We start from the raw sequence: 21980 nt of genomic DNA, 5'->3' as shown, positions 1-21980 counted from the left end.
ACCCTTTCCTGCAAAGCAGACTGAGAAAGTGGTGAGCAGATTGTCCTGGCTGGCTTATACAAATCATGATTCTTTTCCTGGGGCTCTACACATTGCTGCCCCAGGAAAACACAGTGGGAGTTCTGTTAGCAAGGAACAAGGTGGGATTGGATACTAAGGAGGCCATAATGGTGTCTGCCACCCTAAGTAAGTACTCGATGATTGACAGTTGATGTGGATTTTGTAAACTGTAAATGTACAAGGTTAGACTTACACGTATTAATGACATGATGAAGCTCAAAGCTAAGAAGAAAATATAGAGCATGCTTTAGTAATATTTTTGGTCATCCTATACTACTTATTTTTTAAAAAGTGCTAAAACTGAAATTGTATATTTTACTGTGTTAAAATATTGAGACACAGATGATATAAATATATTACCTTTAAACCCTTACAGCTTGTTAAACTGTTTTGTGTTAGTTTAATTAACTGTAGTGTAATACTGTAAGAACCCAGCCCTAACTTAATCTTGTTGCTTAAGATATTATGACAGCCTTGGAAAGATATTTTTTAAAGGCTTTCTATATAATTTCTCACATTTTGATATATAGCTAATCTGAGCATTGCTCTTCTTCTATGTTTCTGATAATAAAAGTGCTTGACTGCCCTGCCCTCAACCCCATAAAACATGTGGAATGATAGTCTATGCAAATGAAAGTATCATTGTTACTCATATTTATTACCCTCATATAATGGTTACTGCTAACAAAGGGATGAGTTGAAAATTTTTATTTTTCCACCTGCAGTGACCTGTACTTAATATGTTACCTCTTATTTTTAGCCAAAAAGGCTTCTGGAATGTTGTCCTTCTTCCGAGGGACAGCAGGGAAAAGCCCTGATCTCTCTTCCCAGAAGAGAGAGACCTTACGTGGAGCAGATAGTGCTTACTACCAGGTTGGGCAGACGGGCAAGGAGGGGACGGAGAATCAAGGCATTGAGCCTCAAGGTGTGTTAAAGGAGACCAAATGTGCTTATTCTAGGCTTTGATTTACCTCTTTTAGTTGCCTGTGTTCCTCATGGCTTTAAGTAGATGCTTCTACTATTGAAACCAGAACATTCCCTCTCTTCTCACACCTCAGTGGGGTAGAGCGGAAAAAGCGTGGCGCTTGGAGAATCCAACTGGTTTCAGATGTCATTGCCATCACTTACTGTGTAGTGGAATCAGAAATCCTTACTTTTTGGTACCTGTAAAGTGGCAAAAGCAATGTCTTCCTAGGTTTACTGAGGACTGAGTGACGTTACACATGTGAAGCATCTCGCTGTGTAGCTCACAGGATATTCAGATGTTTTCATTTCACTGCCTCCTCAGACGGTTCCTTTCTTTACCAGTCTTGGTAAGGTTGAGGCTATTGAAACCCACCTTCATTTTTATATTTAAAAAATGTATCTACCTGATTGTATTTGAACGCAGGGTTATACCAGGAGTCGGCTAACTATGCTGACCTGTTTTTGTGAAGCTGTGCTGGAGCACAGGCACACCCATTCACTCACTTATTGTCTGGCTGCTTTTGCTCTATATTGGCAAGTTGAGTAGTTTCAACTGGGTAAAATACTTAACCACCTGGCCTTTTACAGAAATAGTTTGACAACCCCTGGGTTAGATCATGAATTAGTAGTTTCAAAAATAGGAACTGCATGATAAGTTTTCTTTATGTGTTTAGTGTTCTACAGGCTGCCATTGGACTGTGATCCTTAGGAGGCATTGATGCTTCAAAACAATTTTTTTTGAAATGTGAAACTTAGAGAATGACTTGTTCTTCTTTCTAGATGTTAAAATATATTACAAATCTACAGTAATTAGAGTGGATCTGGCAGAAGATCTGCCAGACAAATCAAATAAAAAAAAAAGCTCTGAAGTAGACAGTAATGTATTTTATATGTTGTACAGATATCTTAGTATATGATAAAGAAAGCATCTCAAACTGTTGGGGAAGCATTATTCCATACACAGGGAAAACTGGTCATAAACTCTGGTAAAGGAGTGATGGGAAGCTGTGATATAAGAGCTGAGTTAGTCTATTGCTATCATAAGGATTACTTAAATATAAGAAAAACTATTCTTCAATCTGAATTCTCTGATTGTTAATCTAAAAATTGATCTTTCAAAAGGTACATACATTTTTATTATAATAGTTGACACAGTTGTGTCCCAGTGCTTGCTTGAGAGTGGCTTGACTAGAATAATAAGAGTTGATTTGTTAGTTTTTATTGTTATATTAGGGGAAAAAAGAACAGAAGAAATGAACTGACAACTATCTAAAACTTTGGCTTTACTAACAATTTTAAACCTTTTTTAGATGAAGTAGATGGAGGAGATACACAGAAGAAACAACTCACAAATCCTCACGTGGAGCTTCGTAAGTATGAGATCAGTACCTTTGGTTTGTGGATCGGGGCTATAATTGAACAGACTCCATTATTTGAAGCTTCAGCTTCATACTAGATAAATATCCTGTTTCTTGAAATGAATTTTAAATCTGTGTGCTGATGAAGTTTTGTTTCATCTAGATTTAGTTTATAAATTGCGTTATGCATTTAATTTAGAGAGAAATTTATTTATAAATTGAAATTATAATATAATTTATACATTACAATTTGAGTAAATGTCTAATGTTCAAATAATTACTTAGTGTAATTTAGAGTCACAGAGTCTTGACAAAAGCATTTATAATTGTATCTGTGCATGTGAGTGCCAAAAATTTACCATCTAGAATAATATCACATACAGTAAAATTTTAAGATGTAAAAGTACAATGATGAAAATACAGTAATCAGCATAAAATTAGAGATGAGTCTATTTTATGTTTGATTTTTCTGTAAATATGTAAGGGTGGCCATAAGGATGCTGTCTAATCCTCCCCATTTAACAGATGCGATTAACAGGGAGGTGGTAGACTTAACCTGAGAAATGCTATCATGGAGAAAATAAAATGGTTGCATTTGGTGGGTGTGGTGAGCAGGCAAGAAGGAAAAGGAAAAGGTATTTCTGATTCATAAAAGCTTTTATTTATTCATTTATTTATTTAAAACCCTTTTGCTTATAGAATTTTCTGATGCCAATGCCAAGTTTTACTGTCGGCTGTACTACGCGGGAGAGTTTCATAAGATGCGAGAAGTGATTCTGGGCAGCAGCGAGGAAGATTTCATTCGTTCCCTTTCTCACTCTTCGCCGTGGCAGGCCCGGGGAGGCAAATCAGGAGCTGCCTTTTATGCGACTGAAGGTAAGTCTTTTTAATCTTCTACTCCTTTAAGCAGTATCCATCTTTTTCCCTCAGATAATTTGTGAATCCCTTGAAGTGAGGTAATACGGTACTGACAATTGGGAAACAAACTTTTCTGTTTTTCTTTGTGTGCTTGAGAGGATGAAATAATATTTAAAAGCATATACATGTATATGGTGTGTAATTAGAGACAAACACTGATCAAATCCTTATTAAATTCTTTCAAGTCCTGAGTTTTCCAAATGTAAATAGTGACAGAGAACTCCTGGAAAGCCCCAAAGGGTTACCTCAGAGCTAATGATTTTAAATAGAAATGTTTAACCTAAAAATAGGAAGGCCAAGTTCTTAACCTACAAAGGTTTACATGACCATTTGTACTTCATATTCCATTCTCCATACGTGCTGAAAGCGAAAATATTTGAGAAAATACAGCAGGAAAGATGTTGCTTGATAAGAACTTTTATAACCTTTGCTTACTGGATTGTTCACAGAGAAGTTTTAAAAAGTAGCTCATCTAGCTATGGATTTAGATGTGGTACTGTCAAAAGTTTCTTAACTGTATAAATCCTCAGAAGCCCTTTCATACCTTCAATTACTTGAGAACTGTGTTCTGATCACAGTGTTTTCAGTGATACCAGAAAATATCCCTTAAAAACACGAAGCAAACTAATCTCTTGGGATCTTTGGAATGATTTATTGTAGATTACCTTAGTAAATATTGCCATTGAATAAACATGAACTTTTTGCCTTTTAGATGATAGATTCATTTTGAAGCAAATGCCTCGTCTGGAAGTCCAGTCTTTCCTCGACTTTGCACCACACTACTTCAATTATATTACAAATGCTGTTCAGCAAAAGGTAGAAACCCAAAACTGTGGTCTGTGATTAATTTACTGAGCTCTTTCACATCCAGAGAGTCCTAATGGCAGTTTTCTCTGTGGTAATATGTGAACAGGACAGGACTAGATCTCTGCTGTGCTACTGACGTGTGACAGAATGCAGGGATTTCAGACCCTTTTTTTCCTCCCTTTGCCAGTGAGGAGCCAAGAGATCTCAAGCAAGTTGCATTTAATTAAGAACATTAAGACCAGATGCAAATAGATGCACATAACAATTTATAATTTGTAAGTTTTGTTGAGAAATGAGGGCATGGATCCCTTAAGTTGAAAGAGAGGGAGCCAGTGGCCCAAGTGGCCCAAGTAACCCTCCCTATAAGAGTATGAAGGAACCACATAGATTTTCCCCCCTCCATTTATGGGAGTATTGCCTATTATTGGAGAATTTATGTCATAATAAAATTTGTGAATTTGAGAAATTATGAAGGATTACCCTTTGGCAGAATGTTAAAGATAGAATATTTTTATTTACATTGCTGCTTTACTTGCTTCTGAGATTCAAAGGTTTGAGTTTCTTTTAGGGTCCTCTGACTCGTAATATTAATAGAAAATCATTTTTGGATATTACAAGAATAATCCAGATATTGGCATTAAATTATAAATAATTCTTTTTTAATAATCCTTTAAAAAAATTGAAGTATGGTTGATTTACAATATTATATTAGGTTCAGGTGTATAGCATAGTGACTCAGTATTTTTGCAGGTTATACTCCATTATAAGTGATTACAAGATGCTGGCTATTATTCTCTGTGTGTACAGTGTATCCTTATTGCTTATCTATTTTATACAGAGTATTTTGTTAATCTCATACCCTAATTTGTCCCTCCCCCACTCCCTCTCCCCTTTGGTAACCACAAGCTTGTTTTCTGTATCTGAGTCTATTTCTCTTCTGCATATACATTTATTTGTATTACTTTTTAGATTCCACATATAAGTGATATATACAGTGTTCTCTTCCTCTAATTTTTTTTCACTAGGCATAATATTCATTAATAATCCTTTTCGATAAGAGTTTACTTTTATCTTTTCTTGATTAGAGGCCCACTGCATTGGCCAAGATTCTTGGAGTTTACAGAATTGGTTACAAGAATTCTCAGAACAACACTGAGAAGAAGTTAGATCTCCTTGTCATGGAAAATCTTTTCTATGGGAGAAAGATGGCACAGGTCAGTACTGCTGGACTACGCAAAGCACTTAGCTCTGGAACCCTTTGTACTTCTGGTTCCTGAAATATGAATCAGAGAATAACATGTTATTTGATGGTGAATTTTAAACTTTGATTACTAGGTGAAATTTAACTTTTGAGTTAGTGAACCCTGTAGGAAAGAAGAAAGAGGAATATTTTAGACTGGTCCTAGAATTTCACATATCCAATATCCTAGAAACCCAGAATTGTAGAATAAGAAGGCAGATTCAACATATCAAGTTTTAGAGATGAAGAAACTGAGGCTCAGAGAAATTGAGTACTTTATCAAAGTTACACAGCTATTCCTAGAGCTCAGGTTGGTCTAGATTCTGGAACAGTACTCTTCAGTGTGCTGGTCCTTGAACTTTTCTGTCTGTGGTGAGATAAGGAGCTTGTACTAGAATGTAATTTAATGCACTGCTTTCTTCATCGAGTATGTCTTGCTATGGGGAAAACATCTGCTGAAGTAAACTGCCTTTTTAATGATGTAATTGATTTCCATTCTGGCACCAGCCTCTTCTGTCATCGTGACTGGCAGTGGTCTGTCGAATACACTTCAGGCCGCACTGGTCTGGTACCCAAGTCCCCTGACCTTTGAGTGCATTGCTTTTCCTACTGCCCAGAAATTCCTAGAGATATGCTGTTGCTTCTACATTGTTCTAAGTAATTGTACAGTTTTGATATCAAAACTTGAAGTTTCTAAGGCTGTTTGCATCTGTTTTTTAAACTGCTTTATGATTTAACAATATATTTTTGGAGTTACTTGTTATTAGTTCTTAGAGTTGATTAAATGGGTCAGTGTATTTCCAAAATGTTTCAGTAATTGTGGAGCTAGATGTTAATTTCATATTTTCGTACGATTTTGTCACCATGTGTTTTATGCTTTATACAGTTATAATGCTTGCATTTAATGACTTACGTTATATAAGTTATGATTAAGTTTTTAAATTAAATTTCAAAGTCTTTATAAGGGTAGTGGCTACAAGGAAGCTTTCTGTCCTTTAAATTTAATTACATTCATTAACCACTTGTAGCAACTCACACATAAATGACAGAGCACTTTTTTTCTGCCAGGTTTTTGATTTGAAGGGTTCACTTAGGAATCGAAATGTAAAAACTGACACCGGGAAAGAGAGTTGTGATGTAGTCCTGCTGGATGAAAATCTCTTAAAGATGGTTCGAGACAACCCTCTGTATATCCGTTCTCATTCCAAAGCTGTGCTGAGAGCCTCGATCCGTAGCGACTCCCACTTCCTTTCTAGCCACCTCATTATAGACTATTCTTTGCTAGTCGGGCGAGATGATACCAGCAATGAGCTGGTAGTTGGAATTATAGGTAAGTCAACCTTATGCATAGTTCATGATTGAAGCAAGAGTAAAATTTGAAGATTATACTGAATCTGGTCTAGTAATAGCTTATTGAATATTTTCACAGACTTTGATTTGAAGTTTTAAAAAAAGTAGTTTTTATATTCTGGTACCTTCTATTCAGTTTCCTCATTTCCATTTTCATAATCTTTACCAAAAATGTCTGTATTCAAAAGTCATTTAAAGATGGAGCCCTGTGAGGCTGTTATGAAGATGAAATGAATTAACATGGTAAAAACCTTAGGCCAGCACGTGACATACTGTCAGCACCTGCAGTATTGTTAACTGTTGTAGAAATAATAGTGACTGTGTTGTCATCTGATTTTATTAATTAAGACAGCTTTTACTACTAATCTCATCCCCTGCAACAGATTATATCCGAACATTTACGTGGGACAAAAAGCTTGAGATGGTTGTGAAATCAACAGGAATTTTAGGAGGACAAGGTGAGCAGAATTTTTGTTCTGTTTACTCTTTAAACTGTTCTTACATCTTCCTCATCAGTTAACATATAGCAAATGGATACCTTTTTAAAAATTGTAAAATGTAAGCGGCTGTCTTTGATTTTATCAGCATTTCCAAGATGATCAAATAATAAAAGGAATTATTTAGGTAGGGAAATAAGGAGTTTTAAGTTTGTGTTAAGATGCTAGAGGTGCTCAAAATGAAAAGGTAAAAAAAAAAAAACCAAAAAAACAGAGGTTCTGAGTAAGAGGTTGTCTCGAGTTAACACTTGAAATCTAAGTTCTCTGAGCACTGCTAGTGCCATTTGTGCTTTCAGACATGTCTCATCTGTAGGCAGGAGCGTCTTTTGAAAGAAAAAACTCCTACCAGGAAGGACCTGTCCCTTGTCATGTGGCACAGTGAACACCCTTCCTCCTTCCTGAGGCCACTGTGGTGTATGTGTTTGTTTACAGGGAGAACAGCCATTGAAGTCAGCTGTCTGATCAGTTATGTAACAGCTTCCTTTTCCCTTTTCTCTTTCGTAATCTTTAGGTAAAATGCCGACTGTGGTCTCTCCAGAGTTGTACAGGACTAGATTTTGTGAAGCAATGGACAAGTATTTCCTGATGGTACCAGACCACTGGACAGGCTTGGGTCTGAACTGCTGAAATGAAGCATATGTTTTGAAATGGACCAAGAAGAAAAGGGGCCTGGAACTAAGGACCAAAATAAGCTACATGTTTTATTTCTTCACCACATTCACCACTGTTCACCAAGGCCTTCAGTTCTGCGGCTGTGTAGGCTGTCTGTAGCCGAAGGGTTAAGACTCCATGGATTTGTACTTTGGGTTTTGATACCTACAGATTAGCTATCTGTAGGCTGGGAAGTTGCATGAACATTTTTTTTTTCCACTTAAGTGGAGATCTAGACACATTTCAAAGGACTAAGGACAAACGTATGGATGGAGATGAGGAGATAGGGTGAAAACGGGGGTGTCATATTTCTTAACAAGCATGTTAAGAAAACAGTGTCTCCTAGATTGTGACTCTCCTGGCATCACATTGGACATGTTCTTACCTAGAAAGCATTTGTAGAGCTGGTCAATTTGTTTTGTGTGTCTCATGTAGCAATTTAACGTTGCCTATTACCAGAATTTCTGAAACCTTAAAAAAATTCTGAATTATTCTATTAATGGCCAGTTAAACAGATTGACACAATCTGTTCTTTTTTATTGAGGACTTGGGACTTACATTGGGAATCCCACCCTGTGCTTTGTCTTGCCCTGTTTTTGAGTATGTTTTGATGTTTTCACGTTCTGTCTCTACTTGTCTGTGGGTGACAGGAGGCTACCGCCACTAACTTTAAGCCTTTTCGTGGAGTTGTTTTTTAAGCTTGTTTACAACTTTTGTGCAAGTAATATGTTAAACTGCACTTGTCTGCACATGCTCAGTTTCTAGGTTTTTCTCCCACTTTCAGGGTAACATTAAAACTTGTCTACAATGACTAAATCCCCAAAGGGATAATTATTAATGAAGGTTTTTTTTTTAATATAAAAAATAAATTAGGCCTGAGCCGAGAAGCTGGGTGAGGGAAGTGCTTGCTTGTTTTTTGTAGAGGTAAAGTGTCTTTTTCAGTATAATAGCAATTTATGTGGCATCTGTAAAATGAAGACGTTCCCAGTATGGACATCCCTGTTTTCTAACTTTCTGTACCAGTTTCTAGGCCAGTTCTGACTACTGAGAAATGTTAAGAGATAAGCTATTCTTAGTAAGAAACTTGTTTAATAGAATTTTTGTTTGTTTAAAAGGTGATCGGAAGTACTAAACTGTCTTTGAGGAAACAACGTAGCCCTGAATATTTTCTGTTGGCTTGTTTCCATAATAAGGGTAGTTTGGGGATTTATAAAGTTTTAAGGGTTCCACTCTTTCCAGGCCTCCTATAGTAGCACACACATATCTATTGCAGTTTTCACTTAATAAGAAAAAAATCTGGATACATTCTAGTTACAGAGACTAAGTATGTGAAATAGGAACATTTGGGGAAGCTTGCTTGAGAAAGTGAAAGTATTAGTTTGGTATTTGGTGCTTATTCAAAACATTGTTTTTTGCTAGAAACAAGTTGACCAAGGACTCATAACTGATCTGATGATAAGCACTTCCCCTGACACGTGGTGTGCCTTTTGAAAACACCCAAAACACTGATAATTATAGTTTTGACATCAAAGACCAGAAAGGAGTTGTACCAGGCTGAACGATGTGGAACATTATTCACTTCTCCTGTGTCCAGGAACAGTGGCTTTTGCATCTCATTTTGGATGCGAACATGCTTTGCGTCTCTTTTATTTTTTCTGTCATGATGCTTAGGGTCATTTATCCTGTCCATTTCCTGCACCCTTAGTCAGGAGCACTTCCAAGAGCTGGTGTCTTCCACTTGCTGTAATCAGGTTGTTTCTTGGTTTTAATCTCAGTACCGTGAGTATAGCTTGTATGCTCTGCTGGAATAGCTGTTGACAATAATGTGTCATGTTAATTTTGTTTTCCCCACCCATGACTTGAAGGACCACTTTTTTTTTTTTTAAAGTACTGCTGCTGCTTAGGTAATTTTGTGGCTAAAAAAATTCCAATTTGATATAATCTGAAGCAATACTTGTTGCCTTGCAAGGGTAATCTGTCCTTTTAAAACTGTCTTAATGAAGGGGAAATACAAAAGTTAACTTGTTGTGACTGGTAGAACTCTGTCCTCGGCCCCTTGCTGCTCTTGTTGAGGCCATGACCATGTATATAATACGGCTTTTCAAATATTTTGTTCAGTGCTGAGCACTGAATGACTGTTTACCTCTCTTGAATTTGAGGCCTGGAGGACCTTGATGCTGAAAAGAATGCGGAAGAAATCTTAATACTTTCTTCCTTAGAATAAAAAATGAACTCTGAGAATAATTGATAGTAGCACAAGAAAGCTATAGTGAACCTGTTGCATTGTATAAAAATCTTTATAAATGAGAAGCGTTTTGATGCCATCAGAACTTTATTTCAAAATAAAAAGGATTTACTTTTTTCTTACCCAAGCCTAAGAAAAATAAGGGAATAAGCTGTTGTAAGCCCTTTTGTAGTCTATTGAATATTTTAAATTTATAGATATTCAAGTTTTCCTACAGAATGTCCTACGTACAAGTCTTTCCTTGATCCAGCAGTGAGTGGTTTTCTAACTTTGGCTTCTGTTGGGTATTGTAAATAGTAAGGTTGGATTGGTTTTTGTGGCATCAGCTTCTCCTTGGCTTTTTAACCCATTAGCGGTGGGCTTGTATAAAACTGCCGAGGAAAGTAATCTACCTGTAGTAAGTTTGTTTAGCTAGTGGAGTGAAAACCCTTGTGAATGAGCCTGGTGGTGAAACAGACCAGGCCATTCATCATTCCTCAAGTGTTAACATACTGACTTAAGCAGTATTCAAACCATCTAGTGCAATGCCTTTTTTGTTCGTTTTTGTAACACAGGAGCAGTTGTATAATAGAAAAATAAAAATTACAATCATGAGCAGTTTTATTAATGCTGCTGTGCTGGTTTTGTAAAAAAAAAAATAATGTACATTATGTCTTTGACAGGTTTAATTTCCACTAGAGAAATAACATTGTAAATCAGGATAGCCTCTTTTAATTTAATATGGAAAATGCAATTAACAATATTGGAAATACCTAATGTATTATATTGTATATATTTCTCTACTTTGGTTCCAGCCGTTTTGTATGACTGACATGTTATTTAAGAGATAAAGCTGCCCTGACCTTTTGGAGACTTAAACTGTAAAAAGAAGACTTACAATAAACTGAGAATCAACTTCATTTTGTCTTGAATCTGCTTGAGGAAGTTAACAACAAGGGAAGATGGGAGTTTGGTGCACAAGCCTGGCCCCTCGCCCAGCAGTGTTGCCCACTGTTGGTTCTCTCCCACTTTTTCCATCTGGAGAATTTAAGTCTTTCTCTAGTAAATAACTCTTCTCTTTAAGTCTCAGAAAGTGGGTGCTACATCTGTTGGTTCGCTTTGGCCAGTCTGGGCCTGGCGTTTTCTGTCCTCAGTACATCTCCAGAACTTTTTCATGTGGCAAAACCTGATACCATACCCTGTAAGCAACAACTCTTTCCCCGCCTCACCGCAGTCCCTGGTAACCAACCACCAGCCTACTTTGCATTACCATGTGTTTGACCACTGGAGATGCTTCATTATAAGCGGAGTGATGGAGTATTTGTCTTTTTGTGACTGGCTTATGTCACTTAGCATAATGTCCTTGAGGTTCATCCATGTTGTAGCATTTCCTTCCTTTTTTAAGGCTGAATGATATTCCACTGTATATATGTACCATATTTTCTCTTTGTCATTCTTCATCAGTGGACATTTGGATTGCTTTCACCTCCTGGCTATTATGAATAATGCCTCTATGAACACGGGAGTACAAATATGTCTTCATATTTAAAAATTCTTTTGAGTGAATACAGAGAAGGGGGATTGCTGGATCATATGGTGATTCTATTTTTTTTAATATTCTGAGGAAACACCATACTGTTTTCCATAGTAGTTATTTGTGATTTTACCTGTTTGAGTCTTCTCTCTTTATTCCCTTAGTTAATCTAGCTAAAGGGTTGTTAATTTTGTTGATCTTTCCAAAAAACCAACTTTTAGTTTCATTGGATTTTTTTTTTCTATTGTTGATCTTTTCTCTATTTTGTTTATCTCTGCTCTGATCTTTATTACTTCGTTCTATCTGCTAACTTGGGGTTTGGTTTGCTCTTCTTTTTTAGTTCCTTGAGGTATAATGTTACTGATTTGAGATTTTTTTTAATGTACACATTTACATCTACGAACTTCCCTCTAATTCTGGTTCCACTGTTGCCCACAAGTTTTGGTACGTTGTGTTTACATTTTCATTGGTCTGAAGATTTTTTCTAATCTCTTGTGATTTCTTCTTTGAACTTTTGCTTGTTCAAGAATGTGTTGTTTAATTTTCACGTATTTGTGAATTGCTAGTTTCCTACCGCTATTGATTTGTAGTTTCGTTCCATTGTGGTTGGTAAAGATACTTGGTATGATTTCAATCTTCTTAACAAGTTATGCCCCCAAAGAAAACTTCTGTTCTGCAACATGTATTCTGATGTCTTAGGCTAAAACAGAAGAAAGATGAGGCAGAGATCCCAATAAAGTGTTTTGAAACTGATAGTCATAAGTGAGATGAATGAATAGATCACCAGTTGCTGTCCTGGGAATTTTATCTGATGTCTTCACCTATTGAAAGAAGTTAAAATTTTTAATTAAAAGATGATATCTTTTCCTGATTTGTTAGATTGAAAATAAAATCTGTGAAGAGATCATTTTACTATAGTAAATGTAATTTAAAACATCCTTGGAGTTAAGTGTCTCAAATTTGGCCCTGATTGGTTGTTTGCTGGTTATTACTTAAAAATTTTCAAATTTTTCAAATTTGCCAGAATTTGTGTGACTTTTAACCATATAAATTCTGACCTTTAGGACATTGTTTGCATTTAAATGACTCTTAGCAAGGTGCCCTAAAAGCTGATCCCATTCATGTTGTTGGTGGAGGAAGATACTTTCAGGAAGATTGCTGGGGTCAAGCATGGACCAAAATGATGCAGCCATTATGGAAAATAGTCTGGAGATTCCCTAAAAAACTGGAAATAGACTTACCCTATGATCCAGCAATCCCGCTGCTGGGCATATATCCAGAGAGAACTCTAATTCGAAATATGCACCCCAAAGTTCACAGCAGCACTATTTACAATAGTCAAGACATGGAAACAACCTAAATGTCCATCAACAGATAAATAAGTTGTGGTACACACACACACACACACACACACACACACACAATGACATACTACCGAGCCATAAAAAAAATAAAATAATGCCATTTGCAGCAACATGGATGAACCTGGAGATCATCATACTGACAGAAGTAAGCCCGAAAGAGAAAAGTACCATATGATATCACTTACATGTGGAATCTAAAAAAAAGATACAAATGAACTTATTTACAAAACAGAAACAGACTCACAGAAAACAAACTTAAAATTACCGGTGGTGGGGGAGAGGATGGGGAGGGATAAACTGGGAGTTAGGAATTTGCAGATACTAACTATTATATATTAACTAGATAAACAAGGTCCTAGTGTATAGCACAGGGAAATACAGTATCTTATAAAGGCCTATAATGAAAAAATATGAAAAGGAATGTATAGATACACACATACTTATATATAAAACTGAATCACTATGCTGTACACCAGAAATTATCACAACATTGTAAATCATTGTAAATACCTAAAAAAAAAAAAAAAAAGGCCCCAAATGAGGTTGCAGTGGTGATCTGTAGCCAGTAGAGGGCTCTGAAGCACTCGATCCTAAAATTTCAAAATCTGCTTGACAGAGCAGTATAAAGCTCTAGAAGTCCCAGTGGGTCTAGGGGAACCCAAGTCCCCAAAATCTTTGCCGGAGTCATAAATGTCTAATAAGCTGTTCTTTGACAAGAGTCTATTAGAGTATGTAGTTTTCTGATGGAGGTTTAAGTTGGAAATAGTTTAGTATTTTCTACTCAGAATGTCATTCTTTTTTCAAATGAAGGTAGCACTAAAAGCCTTTCATTTGAAGGAGCACGTGCTTGATATGTCTGCTACCCTTACACACTGAAACAGTAGAGTAAAGGCTGTACAAGGGAGTGACTGTTGGAAGGACATTCGAAAAACTAGAGCAATCTCAATAAAGTATGGACTTTAATTAATAATGTTCCAATATTGGTTCATTAATTGTGACAACTGCAGCTTACTAAATATAAGCAACAGTAGGAGAATAGTAGCAATTGTGGGCTATCTGGAAACTATATTATCTTTTAAATTCTTCTGAAACAAACTAACAAAAAACAAAAAGTGGGTGGTTATACTGTAGATGGGAAGAGCCCTACCTTAAAGATGTTGATTTTAGTGAGATTAAGTTGGAGCAGGTCTTCTTTTGATCTCACTGTCCTAGTGAAATATTTTTCTCTTTCCCCTATTGCTCTACATTTAGAAGCTAAACAAGTGAAATGATGCACAGCTGGGTTCTGCAGCCGCAGATCTGGATGGCCAACTGCAAGGGATTTGAGCACCTGTGGATTTTGGCATCCGTGGGGGCCCTGGAACCAAGTCCTCACAGATGACAAGGGACGACTGTACCGCCATTTCTCATCATTTTCTCTCATCATCTCATCTCATTTCTCTCCTTTCCTGGCCTTGGATAGTTTCTTCCCCTCTGTCAGATCAGCACTCTGCTGGATACCCAGCCTCTGCAGGTCTCTATCTGTGCAGCTCTTTCCTGGCCAGTACTCTGTCCTTCACGCTCGGCTGTGGCCTCCCTGGATTCTCAGCTCTGTCTCCTCACCCCAAGGAGTAGAACAGGATCCTCCCCGGTTCTCCCTCCCACCTTGGCCTAGAAACCTTCCAGGTGTAACTTGGGACGAATAGGACTCACCTGGTTTGTTTCCTATCTCTCCAGGAATACTGTCCTTTATTGACTGATACCTCCTATCTTGAAAACTGCAGTTTTGTGTATTTTCCCTGATTCTCTTGATTGTTTCAGGCCCGAGGGAAAATCTAGTCCCTATTATCTCACCTTGCCCAGAAGCAAAAACGCAAGTCAGATGAAATTTTATAAAGATTGTATTTAAATGCTGTATTAGATTATTGATAGTGTTTTCTCTGTCCAAGTACAAGGTAGTTTTCTATCCATGACTGTTTTAAAAGTGATTTTTTAAAAATCCAATCTCGTCTCCTAATGGAAGTCCTGTCATCTGCAACAAATTAGAAAAGACAAGCACAACAGGGACGAGAAACTTTTTGTTAGTTTAATATGCAAAAGTATGCCTTGAGGTACCCCCAGCTAGTTGTGACCCTAGACACAGGTGCATATTGTCTCCTGAACAGAGCACGCTTTGGGGACCAAAGGGCACAGGGCCAGACCCCTGGTGTTGCCACCACCATCTTTGCCTTTGAGCTTCTTGTGTTGAAAGTGCAGCCAAGTGTCAGGACTATTAAGAATGTCTGGGTATAACTGGTTGCCCTGTAGTTTACTGGCAGCAGAACTTGATAGGTACTTCTAGATTTTTCCACGTAGAATTTGATGGTCATTTCTGCTACTAACTTGCCGCTTCATCTAGGAGTAACCTATCTGGCAGCTCCAGCCCCCCAGACTCTCATAGTCTGTCCCCTCCAGCGATGCCACTTAGAGCGCCAAACTACAGCTTGGTATTGCTAAAGAGCTACTCCTTCGGGGAGTGCAGCTCAGGCTGCTTACAGAAAAGCACGCCTTGGGGTTCTAGAAATGATTCCTTTAGTAACCTCTGTTGTGACTGGGCTCACCTCTGTTGTACTGGACTCCTGTTGTTTCTTTTCCATGTCCAGCTCTAAATACCCAGAAGCGAAAATTACAAGGATTACTCTTATTTTCAAAAGACTGCTTTTTCCCTCTGCCCATTAGAAGTGAATACAGTTGTTGGTGACATTGAAGAAACTGGATGAGAGGACTCTGAAAAATCCAAGCCCTCTGACTATGACGGAAGGTGGACCTTCACTGCCTGAATCCACACTGGGAAGCTGCTGTTTGGCACATTCTGTCCGGCTGCCGCAGGAGTGCGCTTTTTGCCTGCTACTTCTCAGCAACGTGGTGTTCTCCATACTGTATCAGCAACATGTTATGCTCCATCCTGGTGGTAATAAACCACCTAGTGAACAGAGGGTTTTCCTGAAATAAATCAACCCATGGTTGTTTTGCTTCATGTGATTTTGATTCTCAATTCCTGTTTGATTTAGTAACATTCCCCAAGCTGTTGTGTCTATGGGTACACAAATTCACAGGGAAAATTATCATAGCTGGGTGATTGTAAAACAGTTTTTCTTTTGTTTTGCTTCCAATCAAGTTTAATTAACCCGAGAACCTAGGTTGTGTATACCTGAAGCTGTTTTTGAATAATTAATCTATATAGCAACACATGAATAAACTGATGGTTTTTGAAACTTTTATGCTTAAATAATCATAAAAATTAGATTTACAAATTTTAATTTTGATAATTATATTTGCTACAACACTTACTGATTTAAAAAATTGCAAACTAAAAGCTATTATTCCAGAACAATATGTACATATATGTATGAATGAAGAATTTTATTATTTTCAGGGCAGCAACAAAATATCATTTTTAGAATAGGATGAATTCAGAATTCACACAAATATTAGTTTTACAGTTCATGTGAAGCTTCGTGGCTCCTCAGATTACTCAGTATCACAGTGTCGTCTATTTACATTTATATAATATTTCCAGTCTTGTGTGAACTAGGTGAATTTATTTCTCATCTCATCTGTATTACTCTCAACCTCATCCTGAAGGAGGAGGAGTGCCTTCTCCTCTCTAAGATTACCTCCTCTCTCCTCCTTTATTCTTGATCCCTTACTTTCCTGCCTCCTGCTGGATCTTTCTCCCAAAAGTTGCCTGTATTTTTCCTCTGCTATTAGCTTCTTCTGTTATTTACTCTTTCCTTTCCACATGCTGGTTATTTGAAGTTCTAAACACAATCACAGCTTTCTCTTTCAACTTTCCCTAATGCTGTGATCCTCTCCTTCATCTTCCTTCTGCAGCAGAATTTGACAAGGCCTATGCCACATTCATCCCTACCTCCCACTAACCTCACTAACGTCACCCATTGCAATTTGCTTTCTGTACCCTCCAACCCTCTCATTGCTCCTTTGATGGTCACTTGTGGTTTAGCATACTTGTGAAATCTAATGGTCTGAATATAAGTTGGTTACTAATTAAATTGAAAAGACATTTATTTTTAAAAACAACTGAATCCAGGCAATACCTTCACTCATTCAATCAACAAACATGTCTGGAACATGAACTCTTGGCTAGGTCTTGGTGCTGCAGAGGTGAAAGACACAACTCCCAGCTTCAAGGAGCTGACAGTTCAGTGGTGGCAATGGCTATAAGACAAATAACCATAAGATGTGAGTAAAGACTGATAAACATCTATTTTAGTTGATGAAAGTAAACATTATTTTCTGACTGAGAATGCTTATTCAATTAGCACCATGACAAATATGCCAATTGGAAGAATGCTGTTTAAGGAAATTTAGAAATGTGGTTTTTTACGTTTTTAATTTTAGGGAATCATGCTAGTGACAAAAATATTTTCTTCTTTTATTTTTAAGATGTAAACTTGATACAGTCTTCTTGGTAAAGTGATGCATCCTCCCCTGTGAACATCAAGAAAGTTTAACTTAAGAACCTAATTTTAAGCATCCCTGTCGGAACATGCTGAATGGCTCTGGGAGGGGGTTTCTCTCAGTTAAGGCAGAAGGATAACTCTAAACCCTTGTGAGACAATCACGTGAAATCCCACCTAAAACCATATTCTTAATAGTTTGAAATTGCTCTACGAAGGCAGAGATCTCTCCTTACTCACTTTTGTGTCCTCTGTAACAGTTCTTTGCAGACAAAGCCATGGCACTCTAGGGACAGAGTGCTACTAATTTTAGCCATGGTTTCTTCTGTGTTTCGTCATGTGACTTGGTTATTAGGACGCTTACTGATTGATCCAACCCCTCTCTATGCCCAAAGCAACTATTCGCATAGGCCAGATGCAGAGAGCCCACCAGCCAGTCAGGTGATCTGATTTGAGTCCAGTAGAAATGCTCCATGTTGGATGGTGCCTGTTTTGTCCAGGCAGATTCTCCTTCTGGGTTATTTTGATTTCCAGGAAAGGCAGTAGATGCTGGGACTGTGTGTCAGTCAGTCAGCAGACACACAGCAGGAGGAGAGGCTGAAAGGGGAGCTGAGTCATGAGTGTGGGGGCTCATTAGAATAAAGGGTAGGAGAGAGCTGGCTTCTAAGGGGTTGACTAGATGCCCGCATCTTCAGCATGTCTTTCAGTTGCCTGAGTTGACACTTTCTCATTTAATAGGAATGACTTTTCTAGTTCTCCATGAAGCCCAGATAAGTTCTAAGGTTTCCTTTGTTTCCTGCACATATATAACAAGTGCCCATTGGGTGACCTTGTGAGAATCTAACATGATATTTAGGTGCTAATAATTCTAAAAGGAATCATTAATGCTTGCTTTGTCGTATCACACATTGTAACAGTATGCCAAATTTACCAGACTATTAACGTTTAGTCTTATGTTGTCTTATGTTTTTCAATCACTAATGCTTGCATTTTTGCTGAGATAACGTAGTATTCAATGATATTGTTAAAACGCTATGCTTTTCAATGTAAACCAGCACTTTAAAAAGTATTATAAAGGCAACCAACCAAGGAAGCTTGAGAAGAAATTTTATAATCCGTGTTAGTTTAGAATAGTTCTTATTTAAATCAAAATACCTGCTGTTATATTTTAATGCCTTTTGTACATATAAATAAAACTAGGACTGGCAAGTATGTGATTGTCATCAAGTAGGCTTTGTTTGATTGGAGACTAAATATGTTTGTGATACTTGCCCTTGTGTGAAGTTGAAATTTCATGTTGCCACAGAAATTGATCAGCAGAAGCTCATTTACAATCTGTAAATTGATTTGGAAGAGGACCCAGGGGTTTGAGGTATTATTTTTACTTGCTCCCCAGCCCACACAGGCAATTAAGTAAAAATAAGAAAAAAGAAAACACTCATCTGAATCATCTACTAAAATCTAGGTTCCACTCAATGACATAGCATTTTATTTCTTGATTCATAATATCTAGTATGTGCCTTGGTCGTAGTCACATATGTGAGCTCTTTCCCCTGCAGTACCCAGTCCCCCTGCCACGTTCGCCTGTTAAGGCTCGCACTCCCCCTCCTTTAATGCAAAATGCCTCTTTCATGTACCTAAAGGACATTTGATAGATGACTGCCTTTAGCACCTAGTGCTTCCCCCTTTCCTCAGGGATTTGAGAACATATGCTTTTTTTTCTTTTTTTCCCCAATGTGCTGTCTATGCATATAAAGCCAGAATTCAGATTAAAATGGGGGAGAATCTCAGTTTCTCAGACATGTTTGATCTTATAGACAGAGCTGATATACTTCCTTAGTGCCTAAGACTGACTTGAGCTCTGCCGGAATCCAAATCTGTTTTAGTTTAATTTAATTTAGTCATAAAGCCAAGTCAGTGGCCATGCCATTCAACGGTTTCCAGGTGGCACTGAATTTACAGGGCATCTGACAATGTGTGTGCTTTTCCTAGTTCCCACTGCTCTGTGCATTTAAAGCATTTAGCAAATATTTAAAAATGATCAACCCAGACCTTTCATAGAAATGTCATTATGAGTAAAAAAGTATAAGTATACATATAGAAAATATAATGGCCTCTTCATGAAAGTTCAAGAATTTCATAAGGACATGGAAAAATACAGGAAGGCAAGAAAGTAGTCAAATTATTTAAGGATTGTTGCTGGATTTGTATTAGGTGCCTAGGAATTTAAGCCTGAATTCACAGGTAAGCATCTATTGCTAAATTAAGATTATGGAAGTTCTAAACAGCCTGATCTATGATTCTGTAAATTTTTATGATTTTTATTTGTTTGTTTGTTTGTTTTTTTGACCCATTTTGTTGGCAGATTTTCACTTACTGAAAATAATGACTCATATAAAGAAGACTCTTTATTCCATCGAAAAATTATTTGTTTCAATAAAATTCAATAGCTACTTCCTCTCAAACAGGAGTAATGCCAGAAGTACATTACAGAGATACCTGCTCTCAGCTATGCCCTTTGGATTCTAATTAGTTGTTACTTGTAAAAAGGATGTAAAAAGCGTCTTTGATACAGTTGTGAATTTTATTCTGACAAACTGTCAGCCCTCACAAGCCCTGCGTTGTTTCTGTCTTAAATTAGAGGTAAAATCCTGGCCTATTTCTATTAATCAAAGTGTAGAATCATTTTGTTTTTCCCCCCATGGAAAACGATTTTACTTTCGTTTCCAATTTGTTTGCTAACATAACATTATAGACCCGTAGAACCTGTCTCTAGTGATTTCTTCATTTTCTAATCAGATGTGTGTTTATATCCAGACAATAGAGAAATTTCTAAAGACAAATTCTGTGGATCTATAATTTTATGCTAGCAAACATGTTGGAAGTGAATGTAAAATTGTTTTCCAGGAAAAAAAAAAGTCTTGTCTGACTCATGACATCTAACTGAAGACCATAGTCACTCTGTCTCAGACCAATCTTGAAATGAGTTTGGTCTCCATAGAAGCTCTCTCAAAATATGTTTAGTAATAATCATACAGCCCCCAGTTTTACAAAGTCAGCACCATAGACAATTGGTTGCATATATTAAATATTCAAATATTTTAGTAACATAAGACATACATGAATGGTATTATTAAGATCACTGTGATGAAAATATTCAGAAAATATGGTTTTCTTAATAATGAGTTATTTAAAAAAGATATTTCTGTGCAGGGAGGGTATAGCACAGTGGTAGAGTGCATGCCTAGCATGCAGAAGGTCCTAGGTTCAATTCCCAGTACCTCTGTTAAAAATAAATGAATAATTAAATAAATATTACCTCCTCCAGTAAAAATTAATAATTAAAACAAAGATATTTTATTTTTTGACTACTTTTTCCCTAAGCTAAACTTGGGATAAAATCCTTCCCTTTCTTTCCTTCTTACCTTCCTTCCTTCTTTTTTCTTTCTTTCTTTACTTAATTTTTAATTTTTATGGGGGGAATAGCTCTTTTGATGCCGTGTATCTGTAACCTTAGAGAATCAAGTAGCTTCCCCATCAATGTAGGAATTGTCCAGGTAATACATGGAGGGTGCGGATGGAGCAGCTACATGGGAAACTTGGGTTGGAAAATTGCCCATCCCACCTCACTGCTGAGTCTGAGCTTCTCCACCCCTCACCAAATAGATGCCTTCTTCAGGCTTTAGGTCCTTTTCTGCTGTAGTTATTGAACTAGACAGAGGCACAAAGAATTTAAGCTATTTCTGGGAAGTTTCAATATTCCTCTGCACTTACAGATCCCTGGATGGCCATACAGGTCACCCCCCGCTGCCAACTCAACTTGGTGTTTATCAGGCCAGCATTGACCAGTATGTTCTATTATTCTCTGAGGTTTATTTTGTGCTGTTAGTGGACCCTGGGCCATAAAGCTGGGCCTTCATTGATTCCACTCCAAGCTCCTTGCTCTGCCTTCCCATTACTGCCCCCCTGGGAGACCTGGGGCTCTGCCTTATCATTATTATTAGTCTGTTCTGCCTAGGAACTGCACCTGGGCACCAACTCTTTCTGTTTCATCCTAATGGGCAGATCTAGGGCTGGCTCAAACCCTCAATTTTGGTGCCAAGCCTTTTCACAGTAAAACCGTTACGTTCTCTAGAAATCATCAGCGAGAAAGCTACTCCAAGGGAAGTAATTAGAGATTGTTAGGTGCTAAATATTTTTCTTTCTTTGGCTGTGTAATTTGGCTGTAAAGCAAGGAAGATTTTCCTTTTATTATTTGTTCAACGTATACCAATTGATTCTTAGACTTTGGGGAGAAATTTTTTAAACGGCGTGGATGTGACATAGAGTGTATTTGTGTTGGTTCAAAACCTGGGGAGCTCCCTAGGTAAAATCTGAAACTGGTCCATGGACGTGGAGGGAAAGAAGAAACTGAAGAGACAGACCACTCCAGATTGGGAGGTGGCAGCTTTAACAAGTAAGCAAAGGGACTTACATACGAGGCTTGTCCCTGGGCAGCCACAGGACAAGTAGATCTCTGCACGTGCCTGCCAGAATCTTAAAAGTTGATTTAGAGGCTTTACCTAAGTTCAG

The 21980-nt window shown here is 37.4% G+C and overlaps 1 protein-coding gene across 7 annotated transcripts in view; it reads left to right on the top strand.

Moving 5' to 3' along the window:
• The window catches only part of PIKFYVE (phosphoinositide kinase, FYVE-type zinc finger containing), a 72958-nt gene extending 61967 nt beyond the window's left edge, over positions 1 to 10991 (top strand). For 6 of the 7 annotated variants that reach the window (XM_006205239.4, XM_031678181.2, XM_015240066.3 and 3 more), the window contains 8 exons: positions 821 to 985; positions 2337 to 2396; positions 3084 to 3260; positions 4015 to 4118; positions 5195 to 5323; positions 6418 to 6679; positions 7083 to 7157; positions 7708 to 10991. In XM_006205239.4, the coding sequence (XP_006205301.2) occupies positions 821 to 985; positions 2337 to 2396; positions 3084 to 3260; positions 4015 to 4118; positions 5195 to 5323; positions 6418 to 6679; positions 7083 to 7157; positions 7708 to 7823 (1088 nt within the window). In that variant the 3' untranslated portion in view covers positions 7824 to 10991. The remainder of the gene's footprint in view (positions 1 to 820; positions 986 to 2336; positions 2397 to 3083; positions 3261 to 4014; positions 4119 to 5194; positions 5324 to 6417; positions 6680 to 7082; positions 7158 to 7707) is intronic. The other variant, XM_015240067.3, reaches the window with a different exon arrangement.
• Positions 10992 to 21980: the final 10989 nt, after the last annotated feature.

This window comes from Vicugna pacos, chromosome 5 (genome assembly GCF_048564905.1).
Source record: "Vicugna pacos chromosome 5, VicPac4, whole genome shotgun sequence".
NCBI classification, from domain to species: Eukaryota; Metazoa; Chordata; class Mammalia; order Artiodactyla; family Camelidae; genus Vicugna; species Vicugna pacos.
The sequence above is the reverse complement of the archived record's forward strand: the minus strand, read 5'-3'. Positions and strand labels throughout refer to the sequence as shown.